This window comes from Pongo pygmaeus, chromosome 22 (genome assembly GCF_028885625.2).
Source record: "Pongo pygmaeus isolate AG05252 chromosome 22, NHGRI_mPonPyg2-v2.0_pri, whole genome shotgun sequence".
NCBI classification, from domain to species: domain Eukaryota; kingdom Metazoa; phylum Chordata; class Mammalia; order Primates; family Hominidae; genus Pongo; species Pongo pygmaeus.
In genome coordinates, this window is record NC_072395.2 from 54818153 (window position 1) to 54835434 (window position 17282).

Genomic DNA, 17282 nt, shown 5'->3' on the forward strand with positions numbered 1-17282 from the left:
TACAACCATAGGGTTGTGCTAACATCTCCTGAATCATCACCGCAGTACAGTCGTGTGTTGCTTAATGACAGTATTCTGAGAAATGCATTGCTATGGGATTTTGTAGTTGTGCAAACATGACAGAGTGTACATACACAACCCTAGATGGTATAGCCTACTACACACCTAGGCTATACAGCCCAGCCTACGACTCCTAGGCTACAAACCTGTACAGCACTTAACTAACAGAATACTGTAGGTACCTGTAACATAATAGTAAGTATTTGCTTATCTAAACATAGAAAAGGTACTGTAAAAATGCGGTACTATCATCTTACAGTACCAGCATCGTATATGCGGTCCACCATTGAACCATATCTCCTTTTCATGGTATGAGTACAATTGGAACACCACTGATCAAAACAGAAGTAGTCTACGCTTTGATAAACCATCATCTAACATAAAAGCTGTGTTTAATAGAAGAGAAAGAGCTTTTTTCCCCTAATCAGTTCACATAGCATGGACAAATGTTCGCCTCTGTCCCTATTCCTCTTTCTAGAAATGTGAGCACAGAGAAGCTGGTTCCAGAAATAAGGAGACGGGAGCAGAAGGGGCTTGGTCACAGCAGAGTCCCCCAATGCCACATCCTCTTGAGTTCTGAGCCTGAATTCATCAAAGATCAACTTGTCATCAACGATCACCATGAACACTGCTGGTGTAGAGGCTCCCACAGCTGCTGCAGGCCTGTGGCCCACGGGGGAGCCACTCCCCAACACCCTTACATCTGCTGGGACCCCGCAGTTCCCACACCCCAGGGCCATGACTGCAAGAGGAGGGACCTTTCCTCAGGAGGAGCCTTTTGAGGAGCGGACATGGCCCCGGGGCAGGGTCTTCTCCCACTCTGAGCGAGAGTTTGACGATGTCTGGTCTACAGGGCCCCTGAATGCCTCAGGTCACCTGCACCTCAGTAAATTGCAGCTCCAGTCACCCACCATGCATTTCCAACCAAACCAGCAGCAGGCCTGCCTGGCTCTGGAACTAGGCTCTGTCCTGCCCCACCCCTTCTGCCTCCGTGTTCTGTGGAGTGGAATCATGCAGGGCCTGGATTCCAGTGATGCCAGCTCCATTCCCTACACACAGCCAAAAGATGCAGACTCTGCCCCACCACTGCTCAAAGCCCCTCAATGGCATCCACAAGGCAGTCAGAATAAAATCTCTGCCTGGTGCATGGCCCCTGCTGCCCCACCTCCACGGCCACACTGGCCTGTCCCATCCTGGGCTCATCCCACCCCAGGGCCTTTGCATTTGCCACCATCTGCCTGGTGGGGGCAGGCACCACCGCACCCACCTCCACCAGAGGCTCCCTCACAGCACTGGTCTCCACTGTGGCCCCTCCTCAGACAGCCCCTTCTAGTCCCAGCCCCCGAGTGCCCCATCCCCTGCCCGCCACCCGCCTGCCCTCCTTCCTTTCTTCACGCTCTTCCCATCATCTTACCGGAGAGTTTTATGATTTTCTGTCTACACCACCTCCACTCCCCTGCCCAGAACATTAGGTCCACCAGGTGCAGCCCTCTCTCCATTGACTACAGCACGAGGCACATAACAGGTGTTCAGTAAACATTGGTGGAAAGAATGCATGAATGGCCGAATGAATGAATATCTGCACACACCAGCACTGTGAGGGGAGCTGAGCAGGGCCATCCACACTTTGCAAATGAGGAACGGAGTCTGAAAAAGCATTTAAGTCACTGCTCACCATCCCAACCTCTGAGCACACGGGTGGAAGACACAGTTGCCTTAAATCTCCCTTCAATCTGCAAAATGGCAGGACTGTTCTTTCCCGGCCTTCTTTACAGATGATGACATCGAAAATGATATGAGAGCCACATCCTAAGTGAACAGAGTTCTTTGTCAAATATCATTATTCTAAGACAAGCTAGCAGCCTTCCAGCTACAGTTGATTTTTAAATTTATTTGTCTTCTGGAGAAATAACCGTCCCGCCTGCTTCCAAAATGGAACATATTAGTTTATTTTTTGCTGGCTACTTTGCAGCAAAAAGTATGAATCACAGATATAAGAAGAAAAACAAACTATAAAAAAATGGTGTTTTTGCTCTTGAAAATCTAAATTATAGAGCTACTATTTCTTAATCGTTCACCGTGAGGCAGCGATGTCAGGAAATCTGGGGAAGGAGTGAAGCAGTGAAAACGTGGAACACGTGAAAATGTCCGAGCTTGAAACAAAATACGGTAGTGGTGTGTGCACCGGGGTGGGATCACCGCCCTTATCAAGTGTTGACATCACTGCATTCTCCAAGGACAACTGTCACTGCTGCCTTTCAAGGTTCATCACAAAACCAGTGGCTCCTTCACATCTCACCCTTCAGGAACCAAGCTGGGTTCTCCAAATTCACTTGAGTCTGGCTTAGCCAATGTGGTTTTTTTTAAAACGAGTGTTGGTAGCTTTAAATACACACACAGGTCCACGTGTCTCTGATCACACACTTGTTTCTACCGTTTTAAACTCCCTTTGGGGACTTGGGGGTGAGGGGCAATTTCTGAGCATTTGTGGGGAAAAAAACCCATCCACTACATTAGGGGGTTAAGAAAGGTAAATGGGTGATAACTCTAACCACCAGATAGGAGTGTTTATTTCCATGAGTTTTCATTTCTATTTTCTCAAGGCTAACCCCTGCGTGAACACCTCCCCCCTAGCCGGAGGCCGCGCGTGGCCCCCGTCCCCACCTGTCCGCGCGAGGCGGGCCTCACCTGAGCGGCCGGGCACGCCCCGTCCCCGCACGGCCACCCACCCCGGGTAGGCACGCGTCACCTGTCCATCCACCTCGCTACCTTCTCTCTGCCACCAAAAGGCTTACGAAAATAAGGCGCAGGGCGTCTGGGAGACCCCATCGCCAGGACTCAGCTTTTCTAAACGCGGGGGTGGCGGTCCAGGGACCCTTCCCGTGCGACCCGCATGGGCTGTACCCGAGGGCGGGGGATAACGACATCCCCTGGGGCCTCGGCGACGAGGCCACCCGGCGGCGGGGTCCGCGGGACCGCGGGGCCGCGGGCCTGGGGCGGCGAAGACCCTGCGCCGCGCCCACGGGCGAGCGCGGCCCTGCAGCCCCGCGGCCCCGCGCTGGGCCTGGCCCCGGGCGGGCGGGGGATGCGAGGCCGCGGGCGGGGGCGCGGAGCCCGGCCAGGAGCGCCCGCGGCGGCGGGACCCGGCGGGCGGGCGGCGCGCAGGGCGATCCCGGAGCGGCTCCGGGAAATCCAGCCGGGTTTTGACTCCGATCGCCAACGGTGCCCGCAGCCGGCGAATGTAACAAAGAACAGTCGGCATGGCGGCTGGACCGGGGCGGCGCGCGGCTGCCGGGCGCGGGGGGCGGGGGGCAGCGGGCCCAGGGCGCGCCGGGGCTCGCGGGGGCGGCGGGTGCGGACCGGGGCGGGCGGGGCGTACGCCGGGGCGGGCGGCGGGCGCAGGGCCCGGAGCTTTACCTGCCTTTGGAATGTGCAGAGCGGGATCGGATCCGGACTCCGGGTTGCGATCCGCTCCGGAAACTGCGCAGCACCGGAAGCCGGGGGGCGGTGGCGGGGCATGGCGGGACTTGTAGTCCGCGGGCGGGCGCGGGGGAAGCAGGCGAGACCCTGGCGCGGCCGGGGGTCCTGCGGGTGGGACTACGGGGCGCGGGCGACGAGGACGGGACAGCGGGCGCGCGCGGGGCGGGTCTGGCCGGAGGGAATTCCGCGCGCGGCCCCCCTCCCACGTGGCACGGCCCTGCCGCCCACGCGCGCGGGCAGCTCCCTCTCCGCCTCTCCTCGGACGCGTTTCTTGTGGAGTTGGGGAGTGGTGGCGGTGGGTGGGTCGAGTTTTTCTCTAGAACAGGCCTGGGACTTGCCCCCACTCACGGTGACCTCTGGATTTGGCCGGCGGGGCCCTGGGACACGAGCTCTGTGCCCGCGAGGGGCCGGGAGGGGAGTCTGGCCTGGCGGGTTCCGCCACGCTACGGGTGAGCACCGGGCCAGCCATTCTTCCCCGGGGGCCTGTGTGGCGTCTCTTGACCCCTTCCAACAAGTGTGTGTGCCATCACAAAACGTGAGACGGAGAAGGGACAGACTTTTCACCTTAGTTCTGGCCGCCCATATTCAGAGAGGCCGACTGTCTTGTTCATTGCTGCCTGGCTAAAACCTACATTCATAAAGAGAAGTGATGAACCGGGGAAAATGATTTTAAATTGATGCCACAAAAGGGCTCGTTTCCCTCATGTATGTGAAACTCTTGTGAACCAATAAAAATATATGTGTATATAGAAAAATGAGCCAAGTATATGGATGGACGGTTCGTAGGAAATTCAATGGTTCTTAAGCATATGAGAAGCTATTCAACTACGCCGTAATAAGAGAAAAAACAAAGTCGCAGTGAGATCATTTTTATTAGATTAGCAAAGATTTTTAAAAACGTTTAATACAGGCTGGACAACATAGCCAGACCTTGTCTCTAAAAAACTTAGCTAGGCTCGGTGGCACGTGCTTGTAGTCTCAGCTACTCAGGAGGCTGAGGCAAGAGGGTCACTTGAGTCCCACAGTTTGAGGCTGTAGTGAGCTGTGATCGTGCCACTGCACTCCAGCCTGGGCAACAGAGTGAGACCCTGTCTCAAAAAAAAAAAAAAAAAAAAAAGTAATAGCATAATTTTGAAGAAACTAGAGAAACAAACTCCTTTACTGGTAGGAGAATAAATTAGCATAGCTTCCATTCAGATATTTGTGGATATCCATAAAAATTCTAAATGCACATAGCCTTTGACCCACATGCAGGAATGATGCCAGAGACGGACTCACTTGTATGAATGGCATATGTGATCATCACATTTGCTTACATACTACGTGCCATCCCACGGGAGGTGTTAGATGCACCTGGGCACATCCATCCATAGGCTGCAACGCCGGGCAGCCGGAGACGGATTAGGCAAGTGTTGCTCTGTGAAGGCTGGTTTCTCTGCCTGGCCCAGCATTCTGCAGCGGCTGCCATGTTGTGCTATAGTAGGCCATCCCATGGCCCCCCAGACCTTTCTGGAGCATCCCCGGCGTCCACTGTCTCCCTGCTTGCCCCACCTGGGACTTCGCGCCTCCCTCCAGCCTCCTGTCCCTGAAGCCTGTTCCCAAGGCCTTCCGTACTTTATCTTCAAACACTTCCCAGGTTTTCCACAACCTTCTCTGTATTCAGGTCTCTGCCCAACCCCACTCTCACCACCACCACTACAGCTAATGGACATTCACTCTATACGCGCACCTCCAGTGACATCACTCACAGTTCCAAAATAGCCAGATGACTGCTTCTCTGGGCCTCAGAACATGAAATAGTCCTCGGCATATGTGAATAAAAGGTTGTTTACACTAAAAAAGTGGCAGGTCCACAGCAAGTGCGAATAACTGAAAGTAAACCAAAGACTTCAACCTCCCCCAAGCCATTTCTCCTATTACTACATACAGCCCATGGCTGGAATTCACTTACACAATCGTCATATCTCGTCTTCAAGAGGATTGTCAGTGTGTCCACTATAATCCTTCAGTACAGTCTAGAAATAATACCTCTTAAGCCAGATTCATCTCCAGAATTTTAAAGGAAAAAAAAAGTTTTATCTTAAACTGTCAAATTTTCATTATTAAGAACTAATGCAATATACAACTTTGAATAATGGGCAGAAAGAAAGAAAAAACAACTATACAGGTTGTTATTGGGGGAAAATGGGAAATTTGAACATGAACGGTGTTACCGGATAATAGTATTGGATCAATGTTAAATTACCCAAGGGTGATCATTGTATTGAAAGTATGATAGCCGGTGCCATTCATTGTTCTCAGCAAATCGTTCTGGAGGATTTAGGGTGAAATATCATGATATCTGCAAACGTGACAGATACAGACCGAGAGAGAGCAGATGTGGCAAAATTGGTGAATCTAGGTGAAGGCTATATGGGTTATTCCGTAGGTTTGAAATTAAAAATAAATGAGTTGACAATTTAAAAAACAACAGACAAGAGCTTCCATGGCTACCAGTGAATTTCCTTTTGAACACTTAATTCTTCCTGAAAGATACTAGATGGGATTAAGATGTAATTAATCACTGAGGGCTACACCCGCAGCCCTGTGGACCGCCTGCCTTAGATCAGTACTCTTCCAATTAGCATGTCTCCTTGGCTCTGGTTTTGTTATAATTTAAATACAAACCTACTCCTGTGCAAAGCGTGATAGACATCCTTAATCACTTCTCCAGCCATCTCCAGCTTTTAAGAAAAAAAAAAATTGGCTAATTTTTCTCATAAAGAGGGAAGTCTGATCATCAGCAAATAAGTAAATTCCTACTAAATATGAAACATTGACTCTCACTTCATGTTATTCTCACCCAAAACAGGCAGCATTAAAGTTCAAAAAAGACCATATATCCTCGAAGAGTAACTGCTGACCTTATTCACTGGCAGTGGGCCTTATAGCACAGTGAATGGCCAGGTTGGAGACATGCTTCACAATTGCTTACATACCCACAAATTAGGGGATGATATATCTGGGCTATTTAGTAGACCTTTATCATAGGAGTATGTAGATTTTCCATAGAGTGCTGTTGTGTGACTTGAATTTTAGTCTTGGCCATGCCTCTGACTTCCTCAGTGATTTATCCTGGTTCCAGGGAAGGAGACCAGCCTTTTCCTCATGCTAGTCTTTGGTGGTTTTTAAACATTTGTTTTAACTCAACAAATGAAATGTATCATATGCCTGACACCACTACACCAGTTTTTTTACATATAAAATTGTTAAAAATTTTTGGCCAGGTGTGGTGGCTCACGCCTGTAGTCCCAGCACTTTGGGAGGCCAAGGCTGGTGGATCACTTGAGGTCAGGAGTTTGAGACCAGCCTGGCCAACGTGGTGAAACCCCATCTCTACTAAAAATACAAAAATTAGCCGGGCATGGTGGCGGGCGCCTGTAATCCCAGCTACTTGGGAGGCTGAGGCAGGAGAATTGCTTGAACCTGGGAGGCGGAGGTTGCAGTGAGCCGAGATCACGCCATTACACTCCAGCCTGGATGACGAGAGTGAGACTTCTTCTCAAAACAAAACAAAACAAAACAAAAACACATAGGACCGTAGTCCTTAATCTCTCCAGTTGACACAGGCAGAGCCAGAGACTCACGGCTGTGAGCAGAGGTTCTCCAGGCAAACAGCCAGCGCTCAAATTCTGGTCTAGCCAGCTGTTAGCTTGGACAAGTTACTTAACCTCTCTGTGCTTCAGTTTCTTAACCTGTAAAGCTGAAATAGATCATGCCCCATGGAGTTGTTTCAGAGAGTATATGAGTCACTACATATAAAACTATTTGAAAAATTCTTGGCACATAGTGAGTGTGCAATTATTATTAGCTATTGTTGTGATCTCAAGTCTTTCTCTAACTTTATTTTATTTTATTGAGATGGAGTCTCACTCTGTTGCCCAGACTGGAGTGCAGTGGCGTGATCTCAGCTCACTGCAACCTCCGCCTCCCAGGTTCAAGGGATTCTCCTGCCTCAGCCTCCCAAGTAGCTAGAATTACAGGCATGTGCCACCACACCCGGCTAATTTTTGTATTTTTGGCAGAAACAGGGTTTCACCGTGTTGGCCAGACTGGTCTTGAACTCCTGACCTCAGGTGATCCGCCCGCCTTGGCCTCCCAAAGTACTGGGATTACAGGCGTGAGCCACCGCGCCCGGCCTTTTATATAAAAGCTATGCTTGCTACCGAGCTAGACTATAAATTAATACATCCCCTGGGCTTAGTCCGGTGCTTCACCTGGTACAGTAATGATGATCACCAGCTGATAACCCTTCTATTAAGGTGCCCAAGGTACCTGCACATCCAACTTTATAAATATCAATGGCATTAATATAGATCTATAAATACATAGACAACTAATTTTGAATGCCTGTTACAGCAGGGTGTGACTCGCAGTTTCCACCGTGGACAGTCGCAGTGTGGAGCTCGGGAAGGCCAGTGGAGGAAAGCTGATGTTTCTAGGTCATCACTGGGAAGGACGGCCTGGCCTCGGCAGCTTTCTCTCTAGGGGGATCACTGTGCTATGTCAGCCATCCTGGTGTCTATCCCCCTTTGGTGAGTGATCTGCATTTTAAAAATAAACTTTATTGACATATACACACATCACCCTGTCTTTGTAGGGGTGCTAAGGTCAAAACAGCATGTGGTCATCCCCTCCAGTGTCCTGCTCAGTCCCCAGCACCGGGTCCTGGGTGATGGGGGGTGAGGTGGGTGGAAGCAAAGCTGCTGTCTGTGCTTACGTAAGGGTCATCAGCTGACCTTTGTCCTTGCTCTGCTAGGTGGGCAGTGACTGTATGAAGCCCCGGGGGATACAGGAAATGAGAGCAATGCAGGACAGTGAAGCCCGAGAGCCGGAGGCCTGAACCATGCTGCTGCAAGCACACCGATTCCGCAGCCTGCAGAAAAGCTCCTTCGTGGGGAAGGCAGGGCTTGAGTTGGGTTAGACCATTCGAAAAGTGAGTGTGAACTGCTGGGCACGAGGATGCACACTCCAGAATGACCGAGGGTGGTTGAGTTGGATTAATTTGGGCAGTGGAGACGCATTGGCAAACAGTGCTCACCTGGAGGTGATCAGCTTAGGAAAGTTGGTAAATTAGGACAAGATTGGCCTCCAGCAACTCAATCCAGCCTCCTCCTGGAGCATCAGCACAAAGTGGGTCCCACTGGCCACACAGAGGCAGCAACAGTTCAATCACTGGGTCCTGAACCACTTCTAACTCCAAACAAGAGGCACTGCCATCACCACCTTGTGGTGCCCAGGAAATGGAGCCAACTTGGAACCCAGCTGGGAAGCATCAGGCTCCCTCTAAGGGTCTACACTGTGTCTAGCAAGCGGGCGGGACAGCTGAGAGGAGGGGTGAGCAGTGTGGGGGCAGGAGGCTGGGCCTGTCCAGTAGCTTTCTCCAGGACACCAGCTCTCCACGTGCTCTGCTGTCTGGGCACCGCATGGGGACCGCAGGACACGTCTGTGACCCGACTCGACCGCCTCCATCCCAGAACCACCGTGAGCCCCAGGCAAGTGCAGACACCGTTCCACCTGTGGCTGAGCCAGGTACCTGTCCCCCTCTGCATGCACCCGGGCCACCCACTGGGGTGGGGATTGGACAGTGAAGTCCAAGGATGACCTGATGAAAGGGGCACTCAGAGAAGACCCTGGGACTTCCAGGACAGAACAGGACTCAGGAAAAACAACTCAGTGTAGTGTTCTATGTGCACATTTATTTCTTTCAAAGATTGTTTGTGTTCCAGCCACGTCTTCTCCAAAGGAAGCCACCCAAGCCCGTGTGCAAGCTTGGTGCAGGGGTGCAGGGCTGTCTTCGGCGTTTAAAGTGCTACTGAGGAATACAATCATTGTCACGTAAGTTCATCACCGCACTCCAGCGTCAGGCGAAACCTTTCCGTGGACCTGGAAAACCTGCCATTTTCTTCTCTTTCTACAATGCAGTTTCGACATAACATTGGTAGAGTAAACAACAAACCACAAGCCTAAATGATGAATGGTGCGCTACTGCCCAGCTGCTAACTGAGAGAACAGGGCAGTGTATTGTGTTTCAGATGCAAACGGTCATGGACCCAAGGTAACCTGAGTTTGCTCTGCAGGATTCCGCGGGGGCCTTGCCCTGTGCAGGCTGCTTTGGTCTTCGTGTCTAGGCCGGTTTGGGGCAGTGGGGAGAGGGGCTGGCGGCAGGGTTTATGCCAGCCCTGAGGTCTGTTTTCCATTGGACAGAGATACATGTCCTGCCTTCCACCATCCACCAATTTGTACTCTGAAGTTTCCAGATCAAGAGGCGTGAGATTATTACCCAGGAAACACCTGCCTTCGGTGGCCAGCAGTGTAAATTAATCTTTCCCTCTCTGCTCAAAGCAACTTTGCAACTCTCGTCTATAGAGGTGGCCAGTAAAACCCAAGCAAAAATCTAAATGGGCACCAAGTGGCCACTGAATGGCGACTGGTTGAGTAGCAGTCGGTCATAAGGGATCAGGGCTGGTTTTGAACTCAGACTTGAAACTTGACTAAAATAAAGTGCTCTGTCAAAACTCTCACAGCAGGTTTTCAGCTGGAACAAGGAGATGGCTACTTTTTGTTATTGCTACAATAACACACACGTGTGTGCAAACACACGTAACACACACACACACTTAAAGCTCCATTTCACTCCTCCACAAAGAACAGACGCACCTCCTTAAACAAAGCAAATGGGGAAGGGTTGCAAGCTCATTAAAACCAACATGAGCACCCAGTTCCAGAGATACAGACACAATTAATCTTAGTGTTCATGAGGAATCACTTTTAAAACACCACTGGGCAAAACTTTCATCCAGACAAAAGCCAAAAACAAAAGCCCTCAAGCTGCAAAAGCCTGTAGAAGAGGTGAGGCGATAAAGGTGATTTACACATCAGTATTTTTAGCATTTGGTGGATAATCTTAATTTATCTTTAACCTTCACAACATTTACTTTGTCATAAATACCCTACACCATGAAAAAACAAACCTGTATAAAACAACTTGGAAAAGAAACATTCACAGTATCAATACAGCCCATTTCTCACAGTGCTACCCTGAAGCTAGCCGACATGTTTCCTTTGCCTTTGCTTCATAAACTCCGTCCCACATTGGTGTTTTCTGTAACTTCAGAAAAGGCCATTGGATGGAGACAACGTGACCGTGTCTACAGGAAGCAGAGCCCTAGACCTCAGTATTCAACAGTAAGCAGTGCTCATGGGATTCATCTGGCAATGGAATAGTTAAAAACTTTTTTTTTTGAGAGCAAGAAGGCTTAATATAAAATTCTGGGGCCGGCCTGGTGGTTCATGCCTGTAATCCCAGCACGCTGGGAGGCCGAGGTGGGTGGATCACCTGAGGTCAGGAGTTTGAGACCAGCCTGACCAACATGGTGAAATTCCATTTCTACTAAATACAAATAAATTAGCCAGGTGTGGTGGTGCGCACCTGTAATCCCAGCTACTTGGGAGGCTGAGGCAGGAGAATCGCTTGAACCCAGGAGGCAGAGGTTGCAATAAGCTGCCATTGCACTCCAGCCTGGGCAACAGAGTTAAACTCCGTCTCAAAAAAAATTTTTTTTAAATAAAAAAAAACTTCTGATATCCTTGCACTTGAATAGAGTGCACCTGAATTCCAAAATCAAAAAAGAATTAAAAACTTCTCATCAGTGTCTGAAATTCTGACACATAATATCCTCTTGGAATTCTTAAATATGTCTCAGGCTTTTTTTAACCACATGGCCAAGAGCAGTAAAACTTCAAGTAAAACATTAAAGTGAACATCTGTCCCATCTGTCCCAAAAGACTAGCAGTGATGCCTGACTTTAGGGACAGAAACTTGGTTGTATTCACATATTTTGAAACTCCAGGTGCTTTTTTTACAATGATTAAAACTGGAATATAATTTTTAAAAACAAAGCAGGTCGAAAAAGTCATTTTAAAGTCACTTGATAATTCCTGGAACACCTAAGAAGTCTGCAATGCAAATTTTAAAGTGAAATTCCTAATGTTTTCTAATCTCTCCCTCTAAAAAAGAAGAAAAAATATCCTATAATTTTGGTTTTTATACAGGTTTTTACTAAAAAAGAAAAAAATCCTATAATTTTGGTTTTTATATAGGTTTTTACTAAAAAAGAAAAAATCTGATAATTTTGGTTTTTATACAGGTTTTTACTAAAAAAGAAAAAAATCCTATAATTTTGGTTTTTATATAGGTTTTTACTCACCAGTGGCTTTATTACCCCTGAAATACTGAATGTTTAAGGATTAACAAAAGAGGCTACGGAAGGAAGCTTGCCCATTTCCATCTTCATGACAGAAGTCAAGCTTTCCTAACAGCCTTTTACATGTCTTTGGAGAAAAGTGAATCATATTAAACTGTCAAAAACACTTCACCCCAATGATGACTGCTCTTTGACCAGCATGTCTACTGGCAGTGGCACATTCAGAAGGAGCAGACCAAAGTGAAATCTGTGGATGAACTGAAATAGAAAAAGGCAACTGACGAGGAAAGCAACTGGAATGATACTTAGGGATATTCAAATGGTGTGCCAGGTTTATCACGTTTTCCACCAAAACAAACCCAAACAAGGGCACCCCAACCTGTGTCCAAGAGGACTGTTCACAGCAAAATTCTGAAGCACTCATAGAAGGAATGTCCTGCAAGTTTGGCCCATTTGTTATTAAACTTCCATTCCTAAGACTGACACGTGAGACACAAAATAATTTCCTCTATTGCCCTAAAAGGACTTTGTTTTGGCTACTGGCAGCATTTGGCAAAATCCATGTATGTGTTTGGTTACTGTGTTCTACGAGCAGTCACGTATGGCTCCTGACTTCATCTGACAGGCCTGCTGTGCTCTTGTTTAGCAAGTATGACAGGCAGGAAAAAAAAAACCTGGATGTCAACTGCTCCACTAGCATTATTAGAGCTTTTAACACGATAGAGAAAAATGTAAAAACCATGTGAGAATATATATATCTTCCACTTGCAAGTAGGCTCAAAGTAAACTTAGAAAAGTGTTCTGCATACTATGCATAGGATATAGTTAGTGTTCAAGTTCTATGGCTAATATCAAAGGTAGATGACTTCCTACGTCTGTCGTAGCGTCTCCATTCCTATCAAAATTTCTCTATTTATCCAAAATCCTGCCTATGTTCCACTTCCCTGTACTCAGGGCCAGCTGCATTTTTTATTCCAAGCAGCAGATGAAGAGAGGTGACCCATCCTTTCCATTCACAGTGACAGCACAGGGAGGCACCTCCTTTTTGTGACATGGTCCAGGCATGGACCCAAAACAACACTTGTTAGTGTAGAATAGGTAAACTGAGTCCCTCAAACCTGCCCTCCACAATCTATTAGAGCATATTATTTCACTTATAATGTTAATCTCCTTCTAATATTGAACCCTAACCCTTAGCCTTGAGCACAGCCCAAGCTCTGTGGCTGTCAAGTCTCATTTGGCATCTGGTGGCAAGTTGGGCTTTTTCGTCCCCTCTGGGAGAAGCCTCCTGGCTGGAGACTCAGATTTTGTTTTCCCTTTAAATGACGAGATGGTTGGAAGAAACCCAGCAAGACAAGCGGGGCATCTGGACATCTGGCGGACACACTGGCTGCGTCCTGGTGAGGGTAGTTAACGCAGGTGCACGTCTTATGGCTTGGAGGTGATGACCTCAGGCCCTACGTGCAGGGCTCCACGGGGGCACTGTTCATGGTGTTCTTGTTTCTGTGCCTGGAGAGCAGCTTCTTGTTCAAGATCCTGGTGAGGGTGATGCCTTTCCTCCGGGAACCCTCTGGCTGCTCCAGGAACACAAGGTCATTGTGTGACTGACTCATGCCCGGGTCTTTCTGTTGATGCCGCCGGCGGAAGAACAGCTTTGCGCCTTTCCTTAGAATTCCTCCTGGAAGAGGGAAGCACAGGGGCTGGTCAGGTGGGTGGGGAATGAGGGGCTGAATGACTGGTCCAATGGGACAAAGGGAAAAGGAGGCTCCAATGCCTCTAACAAAGGGCCGGTTTACTACTTCAATGTGCTGTCACTACCTGCATGAGAAAAACAGCTGCAGTCTGGCTTGTACAAAACGAGAGTTTTCAAGATGAAATGGAAAGGAGATTATAACAGTAGAAGCAGTAAGCCTGGACTACTGCTTGGTATCCCTTTCTAAGGACGATATTTATATTCCTGGTTTTTTTTTTCTTTTTTTGTTTTTGAGACAGAGTCTCTGTCTGTCGCCCAGGCTGGAGTGCAGTGGCGCGATCTTGGCTCACTGCAACCTCCACCTCCAGGTTCCAGTGATTCTCCTGCCTCAGCCTCCCAAATAGCTGGGATTACAGGTGCGTGCCACCACGCCTAGCTAATTTTTTTGTATTTCTAGTAGAGACAGGGTTTCACCATGTTGGTCAGGCTGGTCTCGAACTCCTGACCTCAGGTGATCCACCCCTCCCTCAGCCTCCCAAAGTGCTGGGAGCTGGGATTACAGGCATGAGCCACCACACCTGGCTTATATCCCTGATTTTCTATCAGACCAAATGGAGGCAGACAGCTATTGCCTCGGTTGGGATACCTGGGTCCCCTCTGTGCCACCCACTTCCCCTCATTAGGAAGGGTGTAGGTGGCAAAGCAGTATTGTGTCCCAGAAAGGATGGTCACACTCATAAAACCCAATTAAGACCCTGAGAACAATGGTATTCACTTTCTTAGGAATGTTAAATAATATTTGCTCTTTTGGGAATAAGATTTTATTAAAAAATAATTCCAGATCCTATCATATTAGGCTATGCCATCTGAAGTTTGTTACTTGGGCATTATTTGGCCTACAAAACCTCAGTTTTGTGTGGTTCGATCTATCTGCTTACAGATAGATACAGATCTCTGTATACAGATATTTACCTGGATATAGATATCCATCAGGTAGTAGAATATGCAATAGAAAAAAATTAGCAGCAGCAACAATAATTTCAACAGCAATGATTCCTTAAAGTCAAGTACAAGCTAACGTAGTGGGTGCAAGAGCCCACTAATTTGCTTTTTCACAAATTAGTTTAACATCCTATTAACCAAGGCTCGCAAGGTCGAGGAAGTAAGTATTTCAGGCCAGCCTGTGAAACTCATTACCGCTGGTATGTAGGTGGTAATGATTTTGAAAGAAGACAGGTCTGATCATCACGAAGAGGAGCCTTATACTTAAAGTGATAATTTATTCCCTTTGTGATAGGCATATCCAGTAAACATTTCAATAGCCATGACATATGCAAATAGCCACCCATGTTGAGGAGGTTAAAGGAGGGGATGAAGAATATCAATTCCCTCTTTTAAATGAAATGCACACCAACAATTGTGGCATCTGAGGGCAGTCGGAGAAACCTGACCGAGACCTGCCTGTGAGTCTTTGTATAATCAAAGCCTACTATGGGGAAAGAAGCATGTGCCCCTGAGCCTGACTTGAAGCATGAACTGCTGTGTCCCATCTGCTCTGCCCAGGTTACAGGACAGAAACTGAGAAGATGAAGGGCCGCAATGGACTGAATTTAATTTGATCAAAGCGGCCATAATTTTTTAAAAACTTGACTCTCTCAATACAACCAAATCACTTTTGTCTATGACGTATCATGTGGACATTTTTTACAGTGATCTAAAGTTAGGAGCCTGTGTGCAGGGACTTCAGGGACTGCTGGAAAAGGAATGAAAAAGGCGGGTAAGTAGTATCAACGTGTAAATGACGTCCCTGTTGTCCGCAGGCCTAATGGTACACCTGTGGGGCATCAGTGTCAGTTCCTGGAGTGATTCACGTCCCTGAAAAATGCAGCACATCATGAAAAACCAGCCATCAGCAGGGTGTGTTCTGACGGGTGGATAATGACCCCCAACTGGACATGACTTTGGAGTTTGGCCAGTGGGGCAGATGCAGTGGTACCGATGTGGCTAACTGCCTGGTGCATCCGAGGGCACCTGCTGGGGAAATGCCCTGGGCATGGTGACAGGGGCTCCCAGGCAGAGGAACCCCCAGCTGTCAGGGGGCTCTGAGCTGACCAGGTGACCTGAGGCTGGGGGATGAGGAGGCCCTCAGTGGTGTTTCTGATCTATAGGCACCTGCATCTGCCTTGAAGCTCTGCTTTAGGCTGATCTTGGAGGCCCTGAAGGGCCTATGGACAAGGGCTCCCAGGTGGAACAGGGGAGAGGTACAACGGCTCCCAGGTGGAACAGGGGAGAGGAAGGGGTTGATCCATCAGCTTCACCTGGACTGCTCCAACGTCACCCCTTCACTTCCAGGGGAAATGGAGGCCTAGGGGGAGGGAACGCCAACCCACCCCCTGGGTCAACCACAGACCCAAGGACTCAGAACCCCCGGCAGTGAGAGGTTCCCTCCTGCTCCATCTCCAAAGTACATTTCATAGGTGTCCCTGCACTGAAGCTGGCCTGGGGTCTGGAGCCAGGCCTGAGGTATGAGCAGGGACAATGTTATGGGCTGAACTTGGCTCCCCTACCCCCACCCAAATTCATATGTTACAGTCCTAATCCCCAGTGCTTCACAGGATGTGACCTTATTTGGAGATAGGGTCCTTGCAGAAATCATCAACTTAAAATTAGATCACTGGGGTGGCCCATGATCCAATATGCCTGCTGTCCTTATCAAAAGGGGAAATTTAGACACAGAGACAGACACACAGGGGAAGACACTGTAAGGGTCACAGGAAGGACGCCACGTGAAGATGAAGGCGGAGCACAGGGTGCTGCTTCTACAAGCCAAGGGGCACCAAAGGTTGTCAGCAGCTGTCAGGAGCTGGAGAGGCAGGAGCAGGCTCTCCCACAGGGCCTCAGAAGGGGTGGCCCTGCTAGCACCAGCAGCTCAGACTTCCAGCCTCCAGAACAGGGAAAGAATTGGCTCCTGGTGTTGCAAACACCCAGTTTGTGGTACTTTGATACAGCCCTGGGAGGGGAGGGGGTGCATTTGGCTTCAGGATCCAGGAACGTCCACCATGTCTTCCTGTTCAGTCCTTAGAACCCAGGCAGCCACGTGGAGGAGTGGAGGTGGAGAGGACAGTGGAGCAGCATCCTTAGCCCTGGAGCCTCGAATCAACAGGCCTCTAAGGCCAACAGGTGCACAGGCCCTTCCTGGAGAATCTGGCATGATGGGGGTCCGGGGACACCAGGCATGAGCATTTTTCAAAAGATCCCAGGTCTTTTGAACATGCAGCTGGGGTCGTCCACTGCTAGCGCGGGTCCGGCCAAAATGCCGCTAGTGCTTAGAGCACCCGGAGGCCACAGCCGACAACGCAGGAGCAGGCCAGGGCCGAGGACACAGGCACCATACCTGCTCTCCTGCCTATGCTGCTGCTCATGCTCCTTCACACTTCACTCTGGGGGCTGCAGACCACAGGGCTGTGTGGGTAGAAGCTGATGCAGCCCACCCGCAGGGCCCGGCGCCACGTCAGAGACGCGCGGTGTGCCCAGGTTAAGAGGGAAGTGGGTGTGGAGACAGGCAAGGCACGGCAGTGTTCAAAAGACCTCAGAACAGGAATAGGAGCCGGGCACGGTGGCTCAGGCCTGTAATCCCAGCACTTTGGGAGGCTGAGGTTTGGAGAATCCCTTGAGCCCAGGAATTAGAGACTAGCCTAGGCAACAGAGCAGACCCCATCTCTATTTTTAAAAATTAAAAAAATTAAACTTTTTTTAAAGAAATAAAATGGGATATGCACATTTTCAAGCAGTTATTATAATTT

General features: G+C 49.1%; 2 protein-coding genes across 15 annotated transcripts in view; both read right to left on the reverse strand.

Annotated features, from left to right (window-relative positions):
• Positions 1–3704, reverse strand: part of PRDM15 (PR/SET domain 15) — an 80663-nt gene extending 76959 nt beyond the window's left edge. For 4 of the 13 annotated variants that reach the window (XM_063659764.1, XM_054468608.2, XM_054468607.2 and 1 more), the window contains exon 1: positions 3482–3556. Coding sequence is in view for 6 of the 13 variants with exons in the window: in XM_054468600.2 (XP_054324575.1) it covers positions 2856–2987 (132 nt within the window). In the remaining 7 variants the exon portion in view is untranslated. Of the gene's footprint in view, positions 1–1735; positions 2639–2748; positions 2771–2809; positions 3023–3477 lie in introns of those variants that run through there. The other 9 variants (XM_054468602.2, XM_054468601.2, XM_054468606.2 and 6 more) reach the window with 7 other exon arrangements.
• A 5552-nt stretch (positions 3705–9256) lies between these two features.
• Positions 9257–17282, reverse strand: part of C2CD2 (C2 calcium dependent domain containing 2) — a 70033-nt gene continuing 62007 nt past the window's right edge. The window contains exon 14 of one of the 2 annotated variants that reach the window (XM_054468609.2): positions 9257–13464. In XM_054468609.2, the coding sequence (XP_054324584.2) occupies positions 13244–13464 (221 nt within the window). In that variant the 3' untranslated portion in view covers positions 9257–13243. Of the gene's footprint in view, positions 13465–15324; positions 15355–17282 lie in introns of those variants that run through there. The other variant, XM_063659765.1, reaches the window with a different exon arrangement.